This window comes from Myxine glutinosa, chromosome 13, assembly GCF_964187855.1.
Source record: "Myxine glutinosa chromosome 13, kmMyxGlut1.1, whole genome shotgun sequence".
Taxonomy (NCBI): domain Eukaryota; kingdom Metazoa; phylum Chordata; class Myxini; order Myxiniformes; family Myxinidae; genus Myxine; species Myxine glutinosa.
Window position 1 is genome coordinate 98246714 of NC_136273.1, and position 26452 is coordinate 98273165.

At 44.2% G+C, this 26452-nt stretch overlaps 1 protein-coding gene across 1 annotated transcript in view; it reads left to right on the plus strand.

Moving 5' to 3' along the window:
• LOC137439137 (uncharacterized) overlaps positions 1-26452 on the plus strand; it is a 63487-nt gene that overhangs the window by 30980 nt on the left and 6055 nt on the right. Inside the window, exons 5-9 of the mRNA XM_068134854.2 lie at positions 670-802; positions 1047-1086; positions 5304-5451; positions 12508-12604; positions 24656-24786. Coding sequence (XP_067990955.2) covers positions 670-802; positions 1047-1086; positions 5304-5451; positions 12508-12604; positions 24656-24786 — 549 coding nt within the window. The remainder of the gene's footprint in view (positions 1-669; positions 803-1046; positions 1087-5303; positions 5452-12507; positions 12605-24655; positions 24787-26452) is intronic.

The following is a 26452-nucleotide window of genomic DNA, read 5'->3' on the forward strand; positions in this document are numbered from 1 at the left end:
GTATCCCAATGATAGGCCGGATCTGCATTCGAACCTGAATCAAAATCCAATCGGCTTGTTCTTGTCACCTACCCAACTCATCCACCTAGTTTTGTCATAAACAGTCGACAACGTTTTGAAATATCATTTTGGCCCTATCTATCGATGCTGAAGAATCACTTAATTATCGGATCTGGATCTCCACCAAAATCGAATCAACTCGTCCGAGTCACACACCCAACCTGGCCACCAAGTTTCTTCCCAATCAGTCCATAACTTTTAGAGATATGCTGCTCACAAACAGGAGTGAATACATAACCTGCGTCCATCTTCGGTGCCACAGGTAATAACATTTGTCGCGACTGAAATGATCAAAAAACAACAATCATGGAGTACTGAAAAGAGTCCTTTAAACAAATATACATGGAATATAATCTGAAAATGCTGCTATCCTTAAATCGAAACAAATGATTAGTTGATCTGATGAAACAAAAACTTTAGTGGAGACCTGCTTTGAGCTTAATCTCACCTTCTGAAACCCCCCACCTGTCATGGTTTGCAACAAACCTGGGTGTGTGCATATGCTGGTCTGGTCAATTATCTCATCTGGAGATATAAAGCGAAAGCCATTATTGCTTTCACGAGGAGGTTTAGATTTGATCGTGTCTTGATGTTTTGTTTTCGTGGTAGGGTCATCCTTGGGGTCCAGAATCTGGGCCATGGTGGTGGGGTCTTGGCATGAAAGGTCGCCAGGAACCACCAATGAAAAGGAAGAAAATTGGACAAGTGGGACGTCGAAAAAAGGCTGCGAGAAATGAACATGGTAAGTTTGTTTGGTGGGGGGACAACAGCACAATGACAGTGACAGTGATGAGGATGTTTACAGTAGTTTGTCAGCAAACATGTTAAATGGCAGAATGACACCATTGATGACAATGAAGTCAAATAACTAGTGAGACCGTCACAACAGCGCACAATGTGATTCACTCGAGCACTTGTATCTGTGCCTTTCAACCTAATCTGGAATATGCTTTTAATGCATCTTTTTCCTTTTATTCCTCCAACAGGTGACATGAAGAGGAGGATCAACTTGAAAAATGGTTTTGGGTAATTTATTGGAACACCAAGCCTTTTTTCTTGGGAAACCCAGATTAGTAGGGAGGCTAACTGCTTCTAAAAATATACGCATGGCATTTGGATGTTAAAAGTAGTTTTAAAGGTGTAAATTGTGTAAACTAGGGTTAATTAAATGATCCAGGTGTCTGCCACATCAATTTTTCCCTTTGCTCCACCTCTCTCTCGCAATGTCTCCCAGTGCTCCCGGTAGATGTTTACAGGCCTGTACACACATTTCATTAACGTAATCCCTCGCTGTACATTACAACACACCACCCTCTGTATGGTACACATTCAAACAAGACAATCCTTAAGCTGACGTGTCCCTGCGTATTACATCGAGGTTTGCTAACTACTCGCACACAGACCATGCTGCTCTATGCAGTTGTATCTATTCTAAGGTCATTCTTCCCTCCCCTCCGAAATGTAACAATATTATTGCATTGAAGATGCTATTGCAGAGACATTGTAACTGAACAAATTCAAAACTACTTGGGTGTATACCTGTATTATAAAATGCATCAAAAGGAATTCTTCAGTCATATAGAGCCACAGTTGTATGTATATGTATATGTATATGCATGTATGTTAACCATTGTGCAACAGGTCATTCAGAGGTCATTAGGGACAAAATTTGGGTACATTAATTATTGATTTTCATTGATTTTCAAGTGACCTGATCAATAAAACGACTGCAATTCCATGTCCATCTGATTCCCAAACATAAATTAGAATGTACCTCATGACCTCATAAACCCTTGATCCTCAATTAATCTGAACTGAATCAAATAATATCACATGACAAATTTCTCGTAAATCCAGGTAAAACTACATTCAAATAGAACGCTGCACAAAAATGTCATCAGGAATAATTATTGCCTCGAATGGATGAGGAATTAAAAGTGCAGATTACATCATCTTTGTCGGTAGAGGACAAGGTATGTCATATATTGGTGCATATTCTCCGGTAATTAAATGGCACCGACAAGAATGGAATATGATGCAACAATCATTGCACATTACAGAAATGGCAATGAAAATTGTCTCGACAACCTGTCCAGCTGCGTTGCAGCATTCCTTGGCATTGCATGCACTCGCCTGGATGCAGATATGTCCACTCTGAGCATTTGCATGCAGCAGTACGACATTTAGTCTTGCAGCCTCATGAGATCGGTTGCCTCGGGTACAGATGGGAGACGTGTCCATACCAGTTCAATTGATTCACCTTTTACCTTCCGCCCCCCTGTTGCCAACTGTGAATCAATATCCATAACCTGTTCCTTAGACTGGTACCCCACCTTGGCTTGGTGGTTGGATCTTGCATTATAGAGTTCAAGAGCATCTTTGGTAGGAGGAAGTGCCTCCAGTACTTTCGATGCTTTCATGAACAAATATTTTCTGGCCCAATCAACACTGTTATGAGGCTGGGGAATACTGCACAGTCTTCAGATAAATTGCTCAATTAAGTCGGGCCCCCAAAAATCTATTTCTCAGTCGAATTTGAGGTGGCAGACACCTGCATATCGTTTGCAACCCCCTAAGTAGTGAATACGACATGGTTGCCCGCTTTTAACAAAGATTGCAATCAGAACGATTTTTAAGCCTCAAATCTTGGGTTGGCCTCCCTACTAGATTAAGGAATAGCATTTTTGTGTCAAATAAGACTGGGATGGTATTTTGTTTTTATGGTAATGATGTGCAGTAACTTGCTTTATTAGGCTGGTGTTGGCTTAACGGTTAAGGTGGTTGGCATGAGGTCTTAGTTTCCTGAGTTTGAGGTCTGGTCAAGCGATTGAATTAACACCAGGTGGGTTGACTTAGTCTGTCATCCTTCTGAGGTCGGCAAAATGAGTACCAGATGACTAATAGAGAGGCATTGCATCAGCGGCAGCTGCGCCTCAGGAAATTAATGCAACCAGCGGATAGATATATGGGATAGTGTCGTAGAGCGACATTTAAATTGCAACTGACCTGGAAAATGACTGAGCGATCAAGAGTTTAATTATTTCTGAAAGTCAAAGTGTAAAGAAACCGTCGTATTGAAAAATAATTCCAAAAAGGCTCGAATAGGGATTAAAACACGAAATACATTTTGGATGACCTTTTCCAATGATTTTTTTTATGCATATGGGATGCAGCATTGGAAAATGTTATTTATGAACTTTTCATTGCACAGTTTGTGATATGTGAAGCTGAGTTTTGGAACCAATAATCCCAATAACAATTTTGGCCCTTGGAAGTAGTATTGTTGAAGTGTCGAGCAAAGCCCAGAGCAGTGCTGATGGACCTGAATGTGTGTAAAACCGACAGTTACAAAGAAGTCACGAGAACGGACATTGGTAAACTGATGTAAACTGAAGCCACGGACACAAAAAAAAGAACGAGGTAAACATTTCAATGATTTTTATTGACAGGAAAACATTTACACGGGCATGCTCGTGCCAAGTGTGCAGTTAATTTTCCTTCCTTAAAGTTTGCCAAAACTCCTCAAGGACATATCAGGACTTTTCGCAAAAAATAAATGAAAGTATCTGACGGATGGAGACCGCCATGGTGACGTATTCTATTTCTGCCATATCACCCATTGAGTTGTGGTGGATGTTCCTTATTGGGATGTGACATTTTGTAGGCAAGGTAGAAGTTGAGGGTTTCGCTGGGGTGGAGGAGAATCAGTTGGGCCTACAGCTCATTAATGGGGTACAACAACAACAACATGCATTTTAAAGGCCATTTTCCCTACTAGAGCGGGGGTTAGCCTTGCGGTCCCCATGACAATCTTCTCCATTTTGCCCTATTTTCTGCATCTCTCCTTGTTAACCCCCTTGCCCGCATTTCTTCTTCCACCATCTTTCACCAAGTCTTTCTCGGTCGTCCCCGTCCTCTACTTCCTTCTACATTCATTTCCATCACTCTTCTCAACCAGTCACTTTCATCCTTCCTCAACACACGACCAAACCATCTCAACCTGTTCCTCTTCACAGCATCAATCACAGGCTCTATTCCCATCATCTTTCGCAATTCATCATTTGTCTTCCTCTCTCTCAACGATACTCCACACAGCCGTCGAACCATTCGCATTTCCACCCTTTCCAACCTTCGTTGCTGCTCTACGTTCATTGCCCATGTCTCGTTCCCATAAATCATAACACTTCTCACACATGCAGCATACACCTTTCCCTTCCGCTTCAACGACACTCCCCTCATCATCAGCACGCCACTCAGTTCCTGAAACTTCTTCCATGCACATCTCACTCTAGCAACCGTTGCCGAGTCTGATCCACCTTCTCCATTCAGCATGTCTCCGAGGTAGCAAAATGTTTTCACACCTTCCAGCTTCACGCCGTCTCCAAGATCCAACTCAACATTTCCTCCATCTGCAGCTCCCTCTGTGCACACCTTACATTTGAATGTAGCTGCCACACTGGTTAATGACCCTCTCAGACCATTACATTTTTGATGAACCCACTCAGCGCACATTGTACATTGAATGGAGTTCACTCCGACACCCTTCCTACACACAGCACAGGGCCACTTCCCAGTTCTTTCCACCTCACCACATGCTTTACCACTTGCCATCACCTTCGTCTTTCCGATATTCACCTTCAGACCTTTTGTCTCCATACATTCCTTCCACTTGTTCATCTTTTCCTTCAGTCCATCCATACTTTCCGCAATCAACACCAGATCATCTGCATACAACAACTCCCACGGTAAACCCTCCTTTACATTCTGAGCCAGCACCTCCATCACAGCTACAAATAGTAGTGGACTTAGTACCGACCCCTGATGCAATCCCACCTTCACTTCAAACTCACCACTGTTCCCGTCCTTCGTCCTTACAGCTGTGCGCGCTCTTTTGTACATTGCCATCACTACTCTGATCAACCATTCCTCCACTCCTAACTTCCTCAATGCCCATGTCAATACTTCGCGTGGAACCCTATCGAATGCTTTCTCCATTAATGGGGTAAAAAACCTGAAATATGTCACTTTTGCGTCGCTCACAAATCCTCATGTGATTTTCACTTGATATGGTCAGACCTTGAGATCCAAATGGAGAACACGACCGTACCTGATTTCTGGTCGATAAACGTTAAATTCTATGACATCCACTCTCCAATGAGTTTGAATATTCTTTTTGATTAAGATCATATAACAATTGTACATTAGTTTGTACACTGTCTGATGATGTTGTTGATTGTATGCAGCTATAAGTACACGTGCACTATTTGCCGCTTCAACACTTTCGTGGAAGATGAAATGCAGCATCACGTGGAGAGCGTTGACCACAACAAGGTGCTGAAGGCCGTAGTGGACTTATTCCCGCATGAGAAGGCCCTTGCACCATTTCTCCATGTAAGTGTGGTGAGAAGTAAAAAATGTGCTTCATAAACGAGGTGTAAACCCTCGAAGGGTCATTTTCGTGCAATGTTCAAAGGTTGTCCGAATGAGATGCTCACAATAGTCAGACACACAAGGAAAATGTATAACTACGTGTATTTTGAAATAAAATATGCATTTGTATGTTTTGTTAATAATCATATTTATTACCTCCGCCACCGAAGGTCGATGGATGTTATGTTTTCACCACTGTTTGTCCGTTTGTTTGTGAACAAAATATCTCGAAAAGTTGTGGACGGATTCGGACGAAATTTGGCAAAGAGGTAGCGTATGTTACAAGGATGAAATGATTGGATTTTGGTGAAGCTTCAGATCCGGCTAGTCGAAATTTTAAAGTGTTTCTTCACCATTGAGAGATAGGGCTAAAACCAATTGACGTGTTACTGGTGGGAGAAAAATATTTCACCCACTTTCATTCTTCATTGGGTGTGTGTGTTTGTGTGTGCGGCGTGTGTGTGTGTGTGTGTGTGTGTGTGTGTGTGTGTGTGTGCGGCGTGTGTGTGTGTGTGTGCGGCGTGTGTGTGTGTGTGTGCGGCGTGTGTGTGTGTGTGTGTGCGGCGTGTGTGTGTGTGTGTGTGTGCGGCGTGTGTGTGTGTGTGTGTGCGGCGTGTGTGTGTGTGTGTGTGCGGCGTGTGTGTGTGTGTGTGTGCGGCGTTTGTGTGTGTGCAGCGTGTGTGTGGGGGCGTGCGTGTGTTGGGGGTGCGTGTGTGGGGGGTGGGGGGGGGGGGTGTGCATGTGGTGGCGTGGGTGTGTGGGATGCGCGTGCATGTGTGGTGGTGCGCGTGCGTGGGGGGCGCAAGTGCGTGTGTGTGGTGGCACGCGTGCAGGCGTGTGTGGTGGCGCGCGTGTGTGGTGGCGCGCATGTGTGGGGGGTGCGTGTGGGTGGCGCATGGGCATGTGTGGGGGGCGCGCGTGCATGTGTGGGGGGCGCGCGTGTATGTGTGGGGGGCGCGCGTGCACGTGTGGTGGTGCGCGCGTGTGGGGGGGCGCATGTGTGTTTTTCCCTTCTAACATGTAGCCCATGATGCTGGCATACCAAGTTAAAATCTCATATACAGTACTCCATTGGTCATTTTGAGGATGGGATGATTATGATAAATATTGTACTAATGTGTACAATATGTACAGTATACAGTACATTCTGAAAGTATTCAGACCTGCTTCACTTTTTTCACATTTTGTTATGTTGCAGCTTTATGCTGAAATCGTTTAAATTCATTTTTCCCTCATCAATCTACACTCAATAACCCATAATGACAAAGAGAAAACAGGATTTGAGAAAGTTTTGCAGTTTTATTAAAAAGAAAAAAATGAAATATCACATTGACATAAGTATTCATACCCTTTGCTATGACACTTGAAATTTTGCTCAGGTGCCTCTCATTTCTCTTGATCATCTTTGAGATGTTTCTACACCTTGATTAGAGTCCACCTGTGGTAAATTCAATTTATTGGACATGATTTGGAAAGTCACACACCTGTCTATATCTGGTGTGTTTTCCCAGTGTGTACCCTGGTCAGAATAGGTACACCGTATCCCTGCGTGTCGTAAGAGACGACTAAGAGGGTTGGCGTCAGGAAGGGCATCCGGCCATAAAAACATTGCCTCAAAAAGAGAACCATGACAATTACAACTACATATGAGCAGGGTGCAGCCCGAAGTGGAGATCGGTTTCTGAGGTTTGGGACATGGAATGTAGGGACAATGACAGGGAGATCAGGAGAAGTGGTGGAAGTATTGGTCAGAAGAAGAGTGGACATATGTTGTGTGCAAGAGACGAGATGGAAGGGAAGTGGTGTGAGAATGGTGATGGGTAGGCAGGGACAGAAATACAAGTTTGTGTGGCAAGGGTGCCCGGAGGGCGTGAATGGTGTTGGTGTCCTGTTTTCTGAGGAGTTTGTAGACAGTGTGGTGAGTGTGACTAGAGTGAGTGATAGGTTGATGATGGTGAAAATGATGATTGGAAAGCTCTTGGTGAATGTCATCTCGGGATATGCTCCGCAGGCTGGTCGAAGCGATGAAGAGAAGGACAAGTTCTGGTGTGCGATAGAGAAGCTGATGGAAAACGTGAAAGATGAGGAAGTTGTTGTGGTGGGAGGAGACCTGAATGGACATGTGGGAAGGCGTATGGATGGTTTTGAGGGAGTTCATGGGGGTTACGGATATGGTGTGAGAAATGGAGAAGGTGAAAGGATTTTGGAGTTTGCTGATGGAGCTGATTTGTTGATTTGTAATACTCAGTTCCAGAAAGAGGATAATAAGCTTGTTACATACATGTCAGGTGGGTCGACGACAACCGTTGACTACCTGATGGTGCGTAGGCGAGATAGGGGGCACCTCCGGGACACAAAGGTGATCCCGGGGGAGGAGGCTGTTTCACAGCACCACTTGGTTGTCTGCGACATAAGGATGAAAGGTGCGAGGAGAGCTCGGCGGGTGAAGTACCAACCAAGAATGAAGGTGTGGAGGTTGAAAGAGGTGACAGTAAGGGAGGCATTAAAAGAGAGGCTGAGTAGGGTAGAGGATGATGTGGTTGAGCTTGAAAGTGGTTGGATGTCAATGAAAGCTAGTTTGTTGGGAGCCGTTGGTGAGGTATGTGGATGGACAAAAGGACCACCGAGGCACTCGGAAACATGGTGGTGGGATGATGAAGTTGGAAAGAGGATTGACGAGAAGAGGAAGAAGTTCAAGGAGTGACAGAAGGCGAAGGGTACGGGAGCAGAAACAGCAGAGCATGAAAGTTATAAGGCAGCCAGGAAGGCTGCAAAGAAAGAGGTAGCAAAGGCGCAGGAGGCATGTAGGAAAATGTTCGGAGAACGCTTGGATTCGGAAGAGGGTCAGAAAGCAGTATTCAGGATTGCAAAGCACATAGCGAAAGAGAGGTGTGATGTGATGGGGGTGAGTTGCTTGAAGGATGAAGTGGGACAAATTGTTGTCGACCCAGATGGAATTAAAGGAAGATGGAAAAGATATATGGAAATGCTGTTGAATACAGAGAATGAATGGGATGGCAACATAGAGAGTAACCCAGTTTTAGGACCGGCAGAGACGATAACTGAGAAGGAAGTTGAGGAAGCGATAAAAGCAATGAAGAGTGGAAAAGCGGGAGGGCCGACGGGAGTTGTGGGAGATATGTTGAAGGCAGCAGGAAGTTGGGGTGTGAAGAGAATGACAGAGATCTGTAATCTGGTGGTGAAAGAAGGCCGCATTCCAGTGGATTGGGAACTGAGTACCCTCGTCCCTCTATACAAGGGGAAAGGTGACCCTCTGGAGTGTGGCTCATACCGAGCGATAAAGTTATTGGAGCATGGAATGAAGGTATTGGAAAGGGAGTTGGAGAGGAGGATAAGGAAGAAAGTGAAGATCGACGAAATGCAGTTTGGATTTATGCCAGGAAGAGGAACGACAGATGCGCTTTTCATTGTGAGGCAGTTGCAGGAGAAGTACATGGAGAAGAGGAAGAAGTTGTTTTTTGGGTTTGTTGATCTGGAGAAAGCATTCGATAGGGTTCCACGCAAAGTATTGACATGGGCATTGAGGAAGTTAGGAGTGGAGGAGTGGTTCATCAGAGTAGTGATGGCAATGTACAAAAGAGCGCGCACAGCTGTAAGGACGAAGGATGGGAACAGTGGTGAGTTTGAGGTGAAGGTGGGAGTGCATCAGGGGTCGGTACTAAGTCCACTACTATTTGTAGCTGTGATGGAGGTGCTGGCTCAGAACGTAAAGGAGGGTTTACCGTGGGGGTTGTTGTATGCAGATTATCTGGTGTTGATTGCGGAAAGTATGGATGGACTGAAGGAAAAGATGAACAAGTGGAAGGAATGTATGGAGACAAAAGGTCTGAAGGTGAATATCGGAAAGACGAAGGTGATGGCAAGTGGTAAAGCATGTGGTGAGGTGGAAAGATCTGGGAAGTGGCCATGTGCTGTGTGCAGGAAGGGTGTCGGAGTGAACTCCATTCAATGTACAATGTGCGCTGAGTGGGTTCATCAAAAATGTAGTGGTCTGAGAGGGTCATTTACCTGTGTGGCAGCGACATTCAAATATAAGGTGTGCACAGAGGGAGCTGCAGATGGAGGAAATGTTGAGTTGGATCTTGGAGACGGCGTGAAGCTGGAAGGTGTGAAAACATTTTGCTACCTCGGAGACATGCTGAATGGAGAAGGTGGATCAGACTCGGCAACGGTTGCTCGAGTGAGATGTGCATGGAAGAAGTTTCGGGAACTGAGTGGCGTGCTGATGAGGAGGAGAGTGTCGCTGAAGCTGAAGGGAAAGGTGTATGCTGCATGTGTGAGAAGTGTTATGATTTATGGGAGCGAGACATGGGTAATGAACGTAGAACAGCAACGAAGGCTGGAAAGGGTGGAAATGCGAATGGTTCGATGGATGTGCAGAGTATCGTTGAGAGAGAGGAAGACAAATGATGAATTGCGAAAGATGATGGGATATTGCCTGTGATTGATGCTGTGAAGAGGAACAGGTTGAGATGGTTTGGTCATGTGTTGAGGAAGGATGAAAGTGACTGGTTGAGAAGAGTGTTGGAAATTAATGTAGAAGGAAGTAGAGGACGGGGAAGACCGAGAAAGACTTGGCTAAAGATGGTGGAAGAAGAAATGCGGGCAAGGGGGTTAACAAGGAGAGATGCAGAAAATAGGGCAAAATGGAGAAGATTGTCATGGGGACCGCAAGGCTAACCCCCGCTCTAGCGGGGAAAATGGCCTTAAAATGCATGTTGTTGTTGTTGTAAATATAAGGTCTCACAGGTGACAATGTATATCAGAGCAAAAACCAAGCCATGAGGTCGGAGGAACTGCCTGCAGAGCTCAGAGACAGGATTGTGTCGAGGCACAGATCTGGGGAAGCCGACAAAAAAAATCTCTGCTGCATTGAAGGTTCCCAAGAGCACAGTGGCCTCCATAATTCTTAAATGGAAGAAGTTTGGAACAACCAGGACTCTTCCTAGAGCTGGCCACCCGGCCAAACTGAGCAATCGAGGGAGAACGGCCTTGGTAAGAGAGGTGACCAAGAACCCGATGGTCACTCTGGCTGAGCTCCAGAGATCCTGTGTTGAGATGGGAGAAACTTCCAGAAGGACAATCATCACTACAACACTCCACCGATCTGGGCTTTATGACAGAGTGACCAGACGGAAGCCTCTCCTTAGTGAAAGACACATGAAAGCCGCTTGGAGTTTGCAAAAAAGCATCTGAAGGGCTCTCAGACTGTGAGAAACAAGATTCTGTGGTCTGATGAAACCAAGATTGAACTGTTTGGCTGCCGTCTGGCCACTCTGCCATAAAGCCCAGATCGGTGGAGTGTTGCAGTGATGGTTGTCCTTCTGGAAGTTTCTCCCATCTCCACAGATCAGTTTTTTCTTTTTAATAAATTTGCAAAACTTTCTAAAATCCTGTTTTCTCTTTGTCATTATGGGGTATTGAGTGTAGATTGATGAGGGAAAAAATGAATTTAAACGATTTCAGCATAAGGGTGCAACATAACAAAATGTGAAAAAAGTGAAGGGGTCTGAATACTTTCTGAATGCACTGTATTTATTTATTCTTAGCAGCAATATTCCTCCAAAAAGTGTACTGCGCCATATTGAAAGTTCTTCACTTGGTTGTAACTTTTAATGCTGTATTCCTGAAGCAGGTTGTTAAATCTCCAGAAGAATTTTGGGTATGATCAAGTTCCGTAATAGTTCCAATTAAACAACTGATCATTAATTTTGGAATACCAAAGGGTTCGAGGTTCCAAGTACCAATAATAATCCAGAATCTACATGTGGAACAGTGAATTGAATATTCATCACAGCTGCAATCATTATTGTCCTTATTTTTGGCAATACAGCCACACCGCTGCAATCGTTGCTATTGAAAGTTCCAACAAAGTTTCATGTACATGTCGATTTTTTTTTTCTTTTTCTTCAAAGTCGAGGCTTGTGGAGGAGCTATAAGAACACAGAATGGATCAGAACAAAAAGAACAGCAAAAACAGAAGGGGAAACACCAGCAGCAGGGCCGAAGGGCAAAATATATGGAGATGGACAAACGAGGGATGCTGGTAAGAATGAAGGGTTGGGAGGACACACGGTCGACAACTATGGCCCAATAATGTAACATTTACACTGTTAATGGATTAGCATATCAAAAATATACAATTGTCAGCATTTTCATAACAATACAATGGTAATTTTAATGTAACTGAGATACCAGTGTGGTTTGGTGTCTGGCTGAGCTTTTTGAGGAATTGTAAAAAATAGAAACTGCTATTTGCTTTTTAAGATCACAAATTATGCATATTTAACTTGGTAATTGAGTTTAAAAAAAAATGAAGAATGTTGAGTGTATTTTTGAAAGATTTGCCTTGTAGATAAAATAATGGGTTATAGATGATGGAGGTTTGTAAGAGCTCTTGTGTTATCGTGCAGCAACAAATTTGACGAACTGCTGGAGTTCTGAGTTGCACTGTCTTTGACACAAATATATTCAAATGATGCATGTTTGCATATAATTGGGAAGTTTTTGTTGCTTAATTAGGTGTGCCAGTAAACGCAAGAGGTATGCGCACTCACCCCTGTCTGTCTGTTCTGGGTTTCAATCTTGATTTTGTCACAAACTGTCACCCTCCTGTTTCATGGGCAAAGAATTATTGCATCACTGAGTGTGCCGTCCCTCGGATGGTCATTAAACTCGGTGTCCCATCTGCTGGCATTTGTTGCTTTTATTTATTAGTTTGTCATCCCTCGGATGGCCATTATTTGGTTTTTTTTAAATGCTGAAGATCCCAGAATAGTAGGTGAGCTATCGCCGGCACCCTGCACAAATTACATGTTTACATCACCTTCATTTGGACATCAGGTCTGGGCCTGCGCATTCATGAAAGACCTTGACCAAAATATTCCCAGGCCGATCCCATTATGTTTTTGAATTTGAGCCATTCAAGAAGTAGTCGTTTTTATTGACCTTTTGGGTGCTTTCAGATTGCATTTGTTTAAGTGTTTTATTTTACAGGATGTTGTGATGCACAAAATGGGGAACGTTACAAAGAGAAGACAAGTCTGGGAGGAATTGAATGGCATACCCTTTGCGCCAAACGATCCTTTTGCTGGTGAGAACTTTCCCACAATAGTAATTATAATAATAATAATAATACAAGTATTGGTGAGCAGTACGAACTCTTTATTTATGTGCAGTCCATGTTCTGCCCCTCTCCGAACTGAGGAAGTGGAAGGGGTAGGGGAGGCGGGGATGAGGGAGGGGGAGGGGAAAGATATACTACATATATATCGTTTGGGGGGTGGGGGGGGAGGAGGGGTGGCTTTGACAGGCCCCTCTGTTTTGGGGGAGGGGGGCGAGGGAAGGAGGAAATATTTACCCATGCAAAGAGTGCTTCATTACCTCAGTGTTGCCCAGGTAAAAAAGGAAATTGTAATACCCTCTGCCACCATCACCAGGTGGCACTACACAGTACACATTTATATTGAGAATTTATGCCCCTCTCCAGTTCCCCCATACCCCCGAATGAGGCTGTGGCCACTTAGCCTTTGTTACCCCCCAGACAAAGTTGTATTTGTATTTGTATTTGTAAAGTATATAAGTGTTTATAGCTGGAGTTCCCGGTGTTGCTCAAGCGAAAAAGAAACATCAACATATTTGAAATGAGGGCAAATATGATGGAAAAGCAATTACATCCAAATTAGAATCAATCACAAATATCAAATAATTATTTTACCTTTTGGTTGAATATATTGTGCTCAATGTGCTGTTCATCACGTTTTTGAGTGAAGTTCCACCAACGTTCAAGAAGAAGAAGAAGAAGCCTTTCCACCAACTTTGACCGCTTCCGGAATTGTTTTATTATTTGTGTTCAAATGTCTGGTGATTGTTTTGTATTTATTAATCCGATTGTGTACTTGCATATAACTGTCATTAATAAAAAAGGCTTCGGCACTCCAGCGCTTTTTATTTATTTATTTTTGTTTAATAAAAAAAAAAAATTCAGCTTTTTTTTTTTTTTAACTAACTTTCTGCCTAAAACACCCCCAAGCACTCACTGATGAACCTCTGAAAGTTTTACGAAGATCCGTTCAGCCATCTCTGAGAAGAATGGCGACACACATAGACAGACAGATAGACACACACAGAGACCAACGGCTCTCTTATATAGTAGATATATATAACTGGCTCTGGCAAAAGCAGACATTTGGGGGCATTTCTCTTTGCGAGAAAAAGCCGAAGAGTCAAAATATGACCAGAGGAACCAAATTTAGATTTTTATATGGATAGAAAGAGTAACTCTACAGATTATTATGCACCAAAACATTTTTCCAAGAAACAGCAGAAAAGTTGTGAAATTCGACGAAGAATCTAAAATGTCATTCTCAAAATGTGCTCGGAAAGTCACGATTCCTCGGTCAAAAAGACATGAAGATCGCAAAATTTCGATGTTTTACTACAAGCCATACATCGTAATTCGAAGTAAATCCCTGACACGTGTTTGGTATGAATGAAAAGCTCTACGTGTGCTTTGTGCGTGTGTGAACTGTATTGTGAACTTTTAACCTAATTCTCTCCATTGTTTAAACGAAAATATAATTGTCATTAAAATACCATAACTTCGTTAATTTTCATCCAATTAACATAATGTATATATCAAATGAAAGAGAAAAGCATGAGGAATCAGATGATATAAAAATCTCTTTTAATTTTTGCCCCCAAGTGTCTTCTTTTGCCAGAGCCAGTCACATATATATTTTTTGAATACAGAATCAAGGCTCGTGTAAGAGCTGATGCATTAAACACGAAAACATACACGGATGCATAAAACATACAATAAAGGGAGCGGGAGATAAGAGGGGGAGAGAGGGAAAAGCACACAAGCACAACAACAGTAGAGACCAGGGACATCGTTAGATCTGTGGAAGGGAGCGGGTGAGGGAAAGGGGGGGGGGGAAGGTGGAGGGGGGCATGGTACGCGGTACAAAGCAAATTAACACCACCAGTAATTTCAGGAAAGAAGTCGGAGATTGAAAGAGGTGGATTTGGGTGTTTCAACAGGGGTAGAAATGATCAAGGTTTTGGGTGGGGGAGATAAGAGATGGTTGTGAACAGCTGTTTTAAAGACCTGGAGGGAAGAGAGGGATTGAAGAGAGTGTCGGAGTTTGTACCAGAGGTGGGAGAAAAGAGGAATAAAAGAGTGAAGGTGAGCAGAGATCTTGTGTGTCCTGAAGGAATATTTGCGGGACAGAGCACAGACCTGGGGTAGCTCGGCTGTAGAGGACTCTGTAGAAGACAGAAAGACCACCAACCTGGATGCGGTGAGCGAGTGAAAGGCCCTCAGAATCGGCTTCATCACAGCCGATACCAATGATTCTTAAAGCTTTGGTTTCTGCAGGTGAAGCACAGTGAACACACAGTCCGTTAAAAGATTGGCCTTTAAAACCCGATTCAAATCGTTTTTATGAAGGAGGACAGACAAATACACTGTTTTATGCACAATGTCTTTATATTATGTTTTATGCACAAATACGGTACGCAGTTTTTTATGTATGTATGATTGTATGTACGTATTTATGTGAGTATGTTTGAATATGAATATATTGTGTTACGTTTATGGGGGATGACAGAGATTATCTAAGAATAGAGTCTTGGGCCTGTGGGTCACTGGACCCCAGAAGGGCTGAGACCTCTGAGGGTCCGAGGTGGTTACTCATGGGTACGTGACATGGTGCACCATGAGGACCACTATGGAGAGGTGTTGCGGGTCGTGCTTTGATGGCTTTGGTGGGCTCGCTTTAATCTCTCTTTCTTGCAAACACCATACATTACATTTTTCATCATCCACTTTGCTTACTCATTTTAACTCCTCACCTTTACATTCTCTCTCTTTTATTTATCTTTCCTCAATTCCTCAGAAACGTCCAATTAAATATGAAAAGGTCTGAAAAAGCAATGGCCCCTAGTTCCCAGCATAATGGGGTGTGAAGAATCTCCGGTGACCTGCTCGTCTCTGCTGCCAACGAGAGGGAGGGCTCAAGCAGTGGCAGTGTCGGTCTCTCCCAAGACCCTTACCTGTTGAATCAACGTGACTTTTTCAATTAATTTCACCTACATTTGTGGGCTTTCTTCAAATCTTTCCTCTGTTGAACACCATATAGCAAGCACCTCTCCTAATATCTTGCTTCTCTGAGACCCAATTGTCACATGTTGTTCTTCTTGACTCCTTTAACATTTCAAACTACAACTTTCACTCACAATACTGCTTCAAAGGAGGAGTTTTTATCGACTCCAACATCAACACACCTGCTGTGGCACCTTGTGGACCTCAAATCTCCAAACCTTGACGTCATCTGGCTGAACATTTGTCTCCCGACCATCACTATTTTTCTCTGCTTCACTTACTGCTCTCCCAATTCAACAAACTTTATATCTTTCTTTCACTATTTTAATTCATGCCATGAGGCCATGACATCCGAACACCCTCAAGCAGGATTCCTCTATTTCGGAGACTTCAATGTACACCACAGGGAGTGGTTGAAATCTTCCCACACGGATGTTGGAGGAGTTGAAGCTCTTACATTTTCCATTCTCAATGGTTTGCAACAAATTATCACCCATCCTACCCATAACCCAGAGCATCATGACCACGCTTCCAATACTTTGTATTTGTTCTTCACTTCCAATCTGTTGCGTTACAGCTACACAATTTCACCTCCAATTGGTTCTTCTGACCAAAATCGTGTGAACATCACTTCCCCATCACTTCTCCTCCGACTGCTCCGACTAAAGGCCAGTATTTGCATTTAAATAGTGTTGACTGGACTGGTTTACGAAACTTCTTTCCTGATTTTCCCTGGAAAGAAAGACTTCCTCGTCCGTGCCTCTATCTCTGCTGAATGTATAGCTGAGGTTATTGTTGCAGGAATGGAGGCAAAAATCTCCTTCTCTTTCAAGTTTACCTCTCCCACCAACGCTTGGTTCAATAATTCCTGCTCTGCAGCCATTCGTGCAAGGGATGCGGCATATCGAACATGCAAAAACTCTTCTTCCTCTGACTCACATTCAGCTTTCATCCCTGCCAGAAATCATTGCAAACATGTTATTCGTGAGGAGAAGCATTCCTTTATCCAAAAGAAATGTGACAACCTCTCATCTTCTTCCACTAATAGATCTTTCTGGTCCTTGGCTAAAACTATCGCCAGCAACTTCTGTCGCTCTGCCTTTGCTTCCCTTTTCTGTTCTGATGATACTATAGCTGTCTCTCCGCTGATAAAGCAACTCTTTTTGGGTCTCTTTTCTCCTCTAATTCCACTCTGGTTGACTCTAACATTCCATCTCCCTCTGATGCACCCCTTACCAATCCTACGCCCCTCCCTATAATCTCTCTTCATGCAGTCAAAAATAGACAAAGGTAGAGATGTCGATCGAGATTTCACCCTCATTATGGGCCTTATGAGGCCTGCCTTTTTTATAATAAAAAAGGTTGAAAAAATCAAACATTGACATCCTTGGACATGTACCTTGACCCCACAGCCAAGGCACAACGTCTATCAAGACTGTCCCATTGGCATACACATGCACCTCAACCCAAAGGCTGAAGCACATGGTCAATCAAAACACATGCATCCTGACCCAGACGGGCCAGAATGCATGGTCATACAGTTGGACCGCTCCTCCATAGGAGTGAGTCCCCATGACTTCAACACCATGCTGTCCCGACGAGAGCTTATTTTTCCCTCATCAGGACATCATACTGCAAATTGTTTATTTGTGACCAATCTAAGCCGCTAATATACACAAATTAAACCCCCTAACTTGACTAGGAAGCAAGGCACAGATTGAGCCTCACCCCAGCAATTGCTGCACAACCTGTTAGCAACAAGTGTTGCCTGTGACCATAGAGCTTTAAACTCAGTCTGCAAAGACTTGAGTACCACGCGGATACCTCCTCGTTTGGAGGTGATGTGTTGGCATAATTTATGTGCATGACGTCATTGTCATGTCATAAGGTTAGTGTGCTTCTTTGGTTAAATACATACATGTGTAACGGTTACCTTATTGGGACATAATCCACGTGCACGGACCGATACAACACGAATGATTACGAACAAACCAATAATATATTATAAATCACACAGGAATAACATTACCACAAATGACAATTAAAAGTGCACTCTCTGTTCCATCAGCTAGCATGCATAAAGTAACTCACAGTGTTCCAAGTGAGTGGAAAGAACCTTCCCCAATGTCTCTATATTCCCGTCTTCGAGCTCAGAGTTGGTCCCCTCCTGTGATCAACGGAACGATGTCGACTCTAAACCAGAATCTCGTTCCGAGGTCAGGCACAGACACGCCGCCCAAAACGGCACCAAGGCGCACGCGACCCAAAGCGGAGAAAAGGGTCACGTGGTTAAAGTGGCACAGAGGCACACTCACGGCGACTGGGAAATCAAAAGGCCCCCTCCAGGTACGAACTTTCACTGTTCACGGTCGGCGAGCCGCAAAATAATCGTCAGAAGCCTCGGTGCACACACACACCACAGATACGTCTGAACGCGGTGGAAACGGTTGACGAAGCAAGGAAAGTTTGCTCGACGCGCGAAGCGCATGAGTCAAAATGGCGGACGGCTCGTACTTGAGACGTAATCACACGACGATGGTTCCTCCGAATCCAACGCCAACCTGACACGCAGGTTTGATCAGTCACAGCGATAATAACTCTCTCGCGGAATCCCTTTCCAGGAAACCCCAAAGTTCACTCGTGTCTCTTGCTCGACAACGGTCGATCCAGAACGCAAAGCAACCAGCTTCTTCTCCGACTTTTTCTCACCGCCTCCTCCTCTTCCTCATTGTCTTCCGGTTCGGGTTCCTGTATCATTTTAAGTTAACCTTTTTAACTTTTAATAACTGTTCATAAACAATAAACCTTTGGAAGACAATAATAGTACATGGAATCAGAAATCGTTCAAGTGGAGGAAAACCACAACAGCGGAAGTGACGAATCTGTAACACTTTCCCCCCTTCAAGAAAGAAAGTTTGAACACAGCAAATACTTTCTTTGCATACAAACTCTTTAAACAAGCAAAAGTAAATTCCCAACCCAAATCATCAATTCCCATGGGCAACAATATTCAACATTCCCCTAAATATAAAGCAACAAAATTTCACACAACCCACAGAGATTTCCAAAGTTAACTCACTCTGGACAAAGCATCAGGAACGACATTGTCCCTGCCCTTTACGTGTTCAATTTCCAAGTTGAACTCCTGCAAAGCCAAACTCCATCTCATCAACCTCTGATTTTTCACTTTTAGTTTCTTTTGCATGAAGGTTAAGGGGTAGTGATCAAAAATCCCAAGGTCAAGCAAATCTACAGCACTTTCCCCCGGAGGCCGAGCCGAAAGCCAGGTTCCCTGGTGGTTGGGTGGTGAGGCCTGGAAGTATTCACTACATGGACGCCTTTAGGAGCGTGGAGTTCACGGTTAGTCCGTGCAGGAAAGTTCACTACATGGACGCCTTTAGGAACGTGGAGTTCACGGTTAGTCCGTGCAGGAAAGTTCACTACATGGACGCCTTTAGGAACATGGAGTTCACGGTTAATCCGTGTAGGGAAGTTCACTACATGGACGCCTTTAGGAACGTGACGTTCATGGTTAATCCGTGTAGGAATCTTGGCTCGGCGCTCCGCAGCATTCAGTGCTTCAACTTTTCCGAACTTTCATAATAATTACGGTGGGACCGTGTGTGACTGTAGTCACATGAATAGCGGTCTCCTTCTCGGCCACTACTCGGATAATCCTTCCTTCGGGAACTGCCGAAACTCTGGGAGCCTCCATAATTATATCGATTGCGGCCACCACCAAAACTACTATTCCGTTGTCCTCTTCCGTAGCCCCCACGACACCTAGGAAATGCTTTCCCTACTGCTATGGTCCGACCCTCCAACTCCTTGCTATTCAGATCCTTTTCTGCATCTCTGACGTCCTCTGAGTTTTCAAACGTGACAAAGCCAAACCCTCTTGACTTTTGTGTCTCCCTATCTTTTATCAGCAGCACTTCCAAAAGCAGTCCATATTTGCTGAAGGCAGACTCCAGAACATCTTCCTTTGTTTTGAAGTTTAGTCCACCTACAAATAACTTGCTAAATTTGTCGCCATCCCTAACTGGTGTGGTGTTTTTTTCCCTACTGGGCTTTCTAACAACCATCGGGTTACCATAAACTTGACCACCGGCCAAATCATTCCCGATAACAACAGATACTCCCTCTACAGGAAGAGTGGCTTGTAAACCTATGGTGACCGGTCCTGACACCACATCGGACTCCAAATGGATGGCATGAAGTGGAGCTCTAACACAGCCACCAATCCCCTGGAAACGAACACTATCACCAGTTGCCGTCTCTTCTGACAATGGCAAGATGCCTTCAAGCATTAAAGATTGATGTGCTCCATTGTCCCTCAATACCCTAACAGGTCTCCGGTTAGTCGAGGCTCCATCCAGTGACACAAACCCCTCTGAAATAAATGGTTGGCAACCCTTTTGAGGGCGACCACTCACATTTGCCATTGCATTCGGAGTGGTACTAGTCAAACTCCGCTCCTGATTTTCCTTTCCCAGAGCATAACAGTGGGACATCAAATGTCCAGGTTTATGGCAAAAAGCGCAAGTAGGCCCGGAGGAGAACCTCGTGGTTTGTCTCGAGCCCCCCGGAGGGTAAGCCTGCCTTGGAGCTGCTGTCTTCGGACTCCTAGAAGTCGTGGTATCAGAGTGGTCCTCATATTCATCTCGAGGTCGCCCCCCTGAATTTTCGTTCTCTGCCCCTGATGTACCATAGCTCTCCTGGCTAGGTCTAGGCGAGAAGTTAGGTTTGCGGAACCCCAACCTGTGGGTTATGGCATAGTCATCAGCCATGGCTGCCGCCTCATACAGCTTTGGTACTTTCCTTTCCTCCAGATTAACTTTAATGTCCTCGTGGACACACTGTTGGAATTCCTCCACCAGGATCATTTGTCGCAGTAGTTCGAAGTCTTTCCCAACTCCTTTTGAATCACACCACCGATCAAACATGGTTTCTTGCATTCTGGCAAACTCCACATGGGTCTCATTCTCCCTCTTCCTGGCGTTCCGGAATTTTTGCCGGTAAGCTTCAGGTACCAATTCATAGGCTTTGAGAATGGTTTTCTTCACTATCTCATAATCTGCACATTGCTCAATCGGTAAAGCCGAATAAATATCTTGAGCTTTACCCACCAGAACACTTTGCACTAATATGGTCCAGGACTCCTCAGGCCAGTTTAGCAGTTGAGCCACCTTCTCAAAGTGTGAAAAGAAATTGGCTACCTCCTTTTGATTGAAGGGTGGAACCAAGCCTCACATGTCTGCCAACATCCCAGGTGTTCTGACTCGGTGTCGAACCAGTCGGCATGGATGGTACCTCTCCCCGTTCTCTCATTACATCCAGCTCCTTGAGTCTAATTTCCTGCTGAAGCGCCATTTCACGGTCCCTTAACTCCCTTTCGGCTTTTCTCTCCTCTGCTTTTTTCTCCTCTAACCTTTCTTGGAGTTCTCTTTCCTGTGCTGCTCTTCTTTCCTCGAGTTCTCTTTCAACTCTCCTTTCCTCTGCTCTTTCTTGTGCTTTTTTCTCTTCTAACCTTTCTTGGAGTTCTCTTTCCTGTGCTGCTCTTCTTTCCTCGAGTTCTCTTTCAACTCTCCTTTCCTCTGCTCTTTCCTCTGCTTTTTTCTCTTCCAACCTTTCCTGGAGTTCTCTTTCCTGTTCTGCTCTTTCCTTTTCTGCTTTCCTTTCCTCTGCTTTTAACCTTTCCTGGAGTTCTCTTTCCTGTGTTGCTCTTCTTTCCTCGCTCTGCAATTGCATCTCCATTTTTTGGAGCTCCACATTTTCTTGTTCCTCGGGTAACCAATCCCAGGCTACCTCTTCCCATGCTCCTAATCGCACCATAGATTGTATCACCACTGTCTGCATCTCTGCCTTCCTCATATTAGTTCGGACCTCCAAGCTAAAATGTTTGGCCAATTTCAAGAGGCCCGATTTTACTAATGCTCTGAACTGTGCTTCACTAGGGGTCACTGCAAACTTCTCTGCGTCAAACTCCATGGTGACTATTGTTAATCCTGTTAACCTTCACACAAGAAATTTAAAAAAAACAAAAAAAATTTTTTGTTTGTTTTTGGAAAAAATTGGGAATGTTGGAACAAGTTCCAAATTTGGGAATTCTGGGAATGTTAGGGAATTCTTTCCCGGACTAAATTTAGGGGATTTTTAGATCCCGGACGCAGACCCAATTTCGAGCCCACGAGTCGATTGGACGAGCCCCCAATTCTGTTACGTGTTCCTCCCCGACCTCCTGGTCTCGGTATACCTCCGAACCCCGGGAGGAATCACGGCAGAAAAATATATATTTCCGTGTCGAAATCAATAAGGAACCAACACGAATGATTACGAACAAACCAATAATATATCATAAATCACACAGGAATAACATTACCACAAATGACAATTAAGAGTGCACTCTCTATTCCATCAGCGAGCATGCATAAAGTAACTCACAGTGTTCCAAGTGAGTGGAAAGAACCTTCCCCAATGTCTCTATATTCCCGTCTTCGAGCTCAGAGTTGGTCCCCTCCAGTGATCAACGGAACGATGTCGACTCTAAACCAGAATCTCGTTCCGAGGGCAGGCACAGACACGCCACCCAAAACGTCACCAAGGCGCACGCGACCCAAAGCGGAGAAAAGGGTCATGTGGTTAAAGTGGCACAAAGGCGCACTCATGGCGACTGGGAAATCCAAAGGCCCCCTCCAGGTACGAACTTTCACTTCACGGTCGGCGAGCCGCATAGTAATCGTCAGAAGCCTCGGTGCACACACACACCACAGATACGTCTGAACGCGGTGGAAACGGTTGACGAAGCAAGGAAAGTTTGCTCGACGCGCGAAGCGCATGAGTCAAAATGGCGGACGGCTCGTACTTGAGACGTAATCACATGACGATGGTTCCTCCGAATCCAACGCCAACCTGACACGCAGGTTTGATCAGTCACATCGATAACAACTCTATCGCTGAATCCCTTTCCAGGAAACCCCAAAGTTCACTCGTGTCTCTTGCTCGACAACGGGTCGATCCAGAACGCAAAGCAACCAGCTTCTTCTCCGACTTTTTCTCACCGCCTCCTCCTCTTCCTCATTGTCTTCCGGTTCGGGTTCCTGTATCATTTTAAGTTAACCTTTTTAACTTTTAATAACTGTTCATAAACAATAAACCTTTGGAAGACAATAATAGTACATAGAATCAGAAATCTTTCAAGTGGAGGAAAACCAAAACAGCGGAAGTGACGAATCCGTAACAATATATATATATATACAGTCACGTGAAAAAGTAAGTACACCCCATGTAAAGTTTTGACTTTTTCAACATATTTCAACATACAGCTATTTGATCTCCATTTCAACAATATTGATAGATAAAGGTGATACAATATAACAAATATCATGAAACATTTACATTTTGTTAGTGTAGCAGCATAGCAAACCTGTTGTGCATTTTGTGATACAAGCACCAAATTTGGCACAAATGTACATTAATATGTTGCGAACATTTTCAGATATTGGGCCACTTGAAATTCCGTAATTTTTTTTTTCAAATTTTTTCAAATTTCGTAATTTCAAATTTTTCGGGTGACACCGTCACAATTTCGGTCTTCGAGGCCGGCCGATATAGTGGGGCGGCTTAGCCCAAATATTCAAAAGAATTGTGCATTTTGTGATACAAGCACCAAATTTGGCACAAATGTACATTAATATGTTGCGAACATTGTGTGGTCAGCAATGAAGACGAGAGTCTGAATTACATGTATGCAAAAGACCTTGTGAACCAGTGAAGCAAATACACGGGTAAGCATGAATTAAATCTAGGGCATGATATAATTTCCATGATGTTTACCTCTACACTCAATGGTGGAAGGAGGTAATGTTTTGATCCCAGCTTGTCTGTATGTCTGTTTGTCTGTTAGTCCACAAAATTCCAGACAAAGCTTGTAGTAGTGGTAGTTGTAGTGGTAGTGGTGATAACAGAAATTTTTACATAGAACTGAACTTATATTATTATTATATGCAGAAAATAACTTCATTTCTATATGCCCTGCAGTGGACAGGTTAATTGGTTTATGCACTGAAGGGGTCACCCTGGTGTGCACTGCTGTGTTCTGCCTCACTGAGTTGTTCAGGTATGATGTACTCAGCACAAGCTTCCGGTCGGCCCGGAGGTGGGGGTGCGGGGCCTGTCACGGAACGTCAAAACAAACAGCCTGCCGGGGCCGCCCAAAAGTCGGGCGTGAGGGGCGCGTCCACTAATGGAACGCCTCTCGCTTCCCAGATCGAGGGCCACGTGGTCAGGAGAACCTCGTCCCTTCCGGTCACACTTTGCCTATCGGCCGGCCTCGAAGACCGAAATTGTGACGGTGTCACCCGAAAAATTTGAAATTACGAAATTTGAAAAAATTTGAAAAAAACAATTACGGAATTTCAAGTGGCCCAATATCTGAAAATGTTCGCAACATATTAATGTACATTTGTGCCAAATTTGGTGCTTGTATCACAAAATGCACAATTCTTTTGAATATTTGGGCTAAGCCGCCCCACTATGTAGTCCATTGTATAATTTAAATTAACATAAATGCAAATTTCGCATGTGGAAAAAGTAAGTACATATATATATATATGTACTTAATAACGGTCCATGTTCTGCAGGGCACTGTGTCTCACTCTGGTTAGTCTCCTAGCATTCAAACTGGTCGTTCTCCGATATTTCCTTGATTTTTGCCAAACTTTTCACGATTGAATGCACAGTCGTGCAGCGATCACATATGTGTGGCCAATTTCCGTTGTTCCTTCACCACTCTCATGTCTTTTAATTATATTCAATTTCACCTCTAATGTAACAGTCTTTCATTGTTTCTTGAGATGAGGTGTGATTGGCGAAGGTCTGGCGGGTCTCTTGGAACTCATTACAGAAGGTTTGGGCTTTGATAAGCGAGGACTTACTGTACATACATGGATAATTGCCTTATTTAATATCGCAGGGTGTAGGTTAAGGATTAAGTGTGTGCTCGTGTGTGTGTGTGTGTGTGTATGCGTGCGCGCGCAGGCATTGAGCTGCCAGATTGCATGACACGAATGCTGGTGGTCAAGTGTAATGCTTGCAGGGTGTTCCTGCCCAGTTCCATGCTTGAAGTGGAAGTTCATCTCAAGGACCATGGACATGAAGAACTCCACGAGGCAAGGCTCTCGATATCGATGCTTTGGGGCATTTCTGGTACACCTTGACTTCACAGAAAAGGATTGTTCAAGAACTGCCTCAAGTTTGTTTGTGCAATTGTTCATTAATTATTTTGCAAAATAGCTTAAAATTCGCAGTCGTCAGACACCCTTAGCCTCTTCTAAAATGCTTTCTTTATTTCACTGATTTTCCAAAAAGTAATATAAATTATATGGTGTGTTTGCATGTCATGGATGCCGTGTCGTTTCTTACCGTTTTATCCATTGTCACCAAACTTTGTAGTTACTCGTATAATTAACAACTAGAATATAAGACCTGTCGCTTCGCTGACGGAAATACCAATCTTTGCTGCGATGGCTAATCTATGGGGGAAGAAAAAAAAGAAAAAGAAAAGGATTCCTGGGAGATCCTGCTCTCCATGCAGGGATAACCAAGGTCACATGTTGGCATTTGCAGTTTTGACACGCGTGTCCATATACCCATAAAATGAATGAAATTAATGATCGTTTTAAGGCCATTTTCCCCGCTGGAGCGGGGGTTAGCCTTGCGGGCCCCATGACAATCATGGTTCCCTGTTTGAGGCAATGTTTTTATGGCCGGATGCCCTTCCTGACGCCAACCCTTGGTCGCCTCTTACGATGCGCAGGGATACGGTGTACCGATTCTAAATCGGGGTACACACCGTGATCATTCATCCCAGCAAGCTGGTACTCAAATTTGCCGACCTCGGAAGGATGACAGGCTGTCAACCCCCCTGGCGTTAATTCAGCGATCGATCGGGATTCGAACCCAGGATCCTGGGATCCCAAGCCGGCACCCTAACCGCTAAGCCAACACCAGGCTTCATATACCCATGGAAAAAAAAATTTGAATCAAAAATACTCCTGGGAGTTACCCGAATCCACCATAGTTGGATTTATTGAAATCCGTTAATCCGTTCTCAAGTTATAACTTGACAAACAAACAAACAGACAGACAAACACGGCTCCTTTTATAATGCAGATAGACGAGTGGGGTCACCCGTGGGAATCCCACGGGCATGCATTTGGACATCTTGAGTTTGATGCTGCACATTCAGTTTTACAAAATGGTCATTGGCAATTTATCAGATCCACAAATGATGTAATCTACACAATGTATTTACTTCTGATAACGTGTTACCCCTCACTCATCTCCTCTCCCCCTCATTCATCGAGCCCACCCTACCACCCCCTACTCTCCCCTGTCACCCCACTCCTCTCCCCTCAATCCTCTCCAACTCCTCCTTACTCCTCTTCCCTTTATTCCTCTCCCCTCACTCCTTTACAACTCCTCACTCCTTTCCAACTCCTCCCCACTCCTCTCTTCGCTTCACTGCTCTCCCCTCACTCCCTTTCAACTCCTCCCCACTCTCTTTACTTTACTGCTCTTCCCTCACTCCCTTCTAACTCCTCCCCACTCTCTTTGCTTTACTGCTCTCCTCTCACTCCCTTCCAACCCCTCCCCACTCCTCTCTTCCCTTTACTCCTCTCCCCTCACTCCCTTCCAACTCCTCTGCACTCCTCTTTCCTTTACTCCTCTCCCCTCACTCCTTTCCAACTCTTCCTGACTCCTATCTTCCCTTTACTCCTCCCCCCTCACTCCCTTCCAACTTCTCACCACTCTTCTCTTCCCTTTACTCCTCTC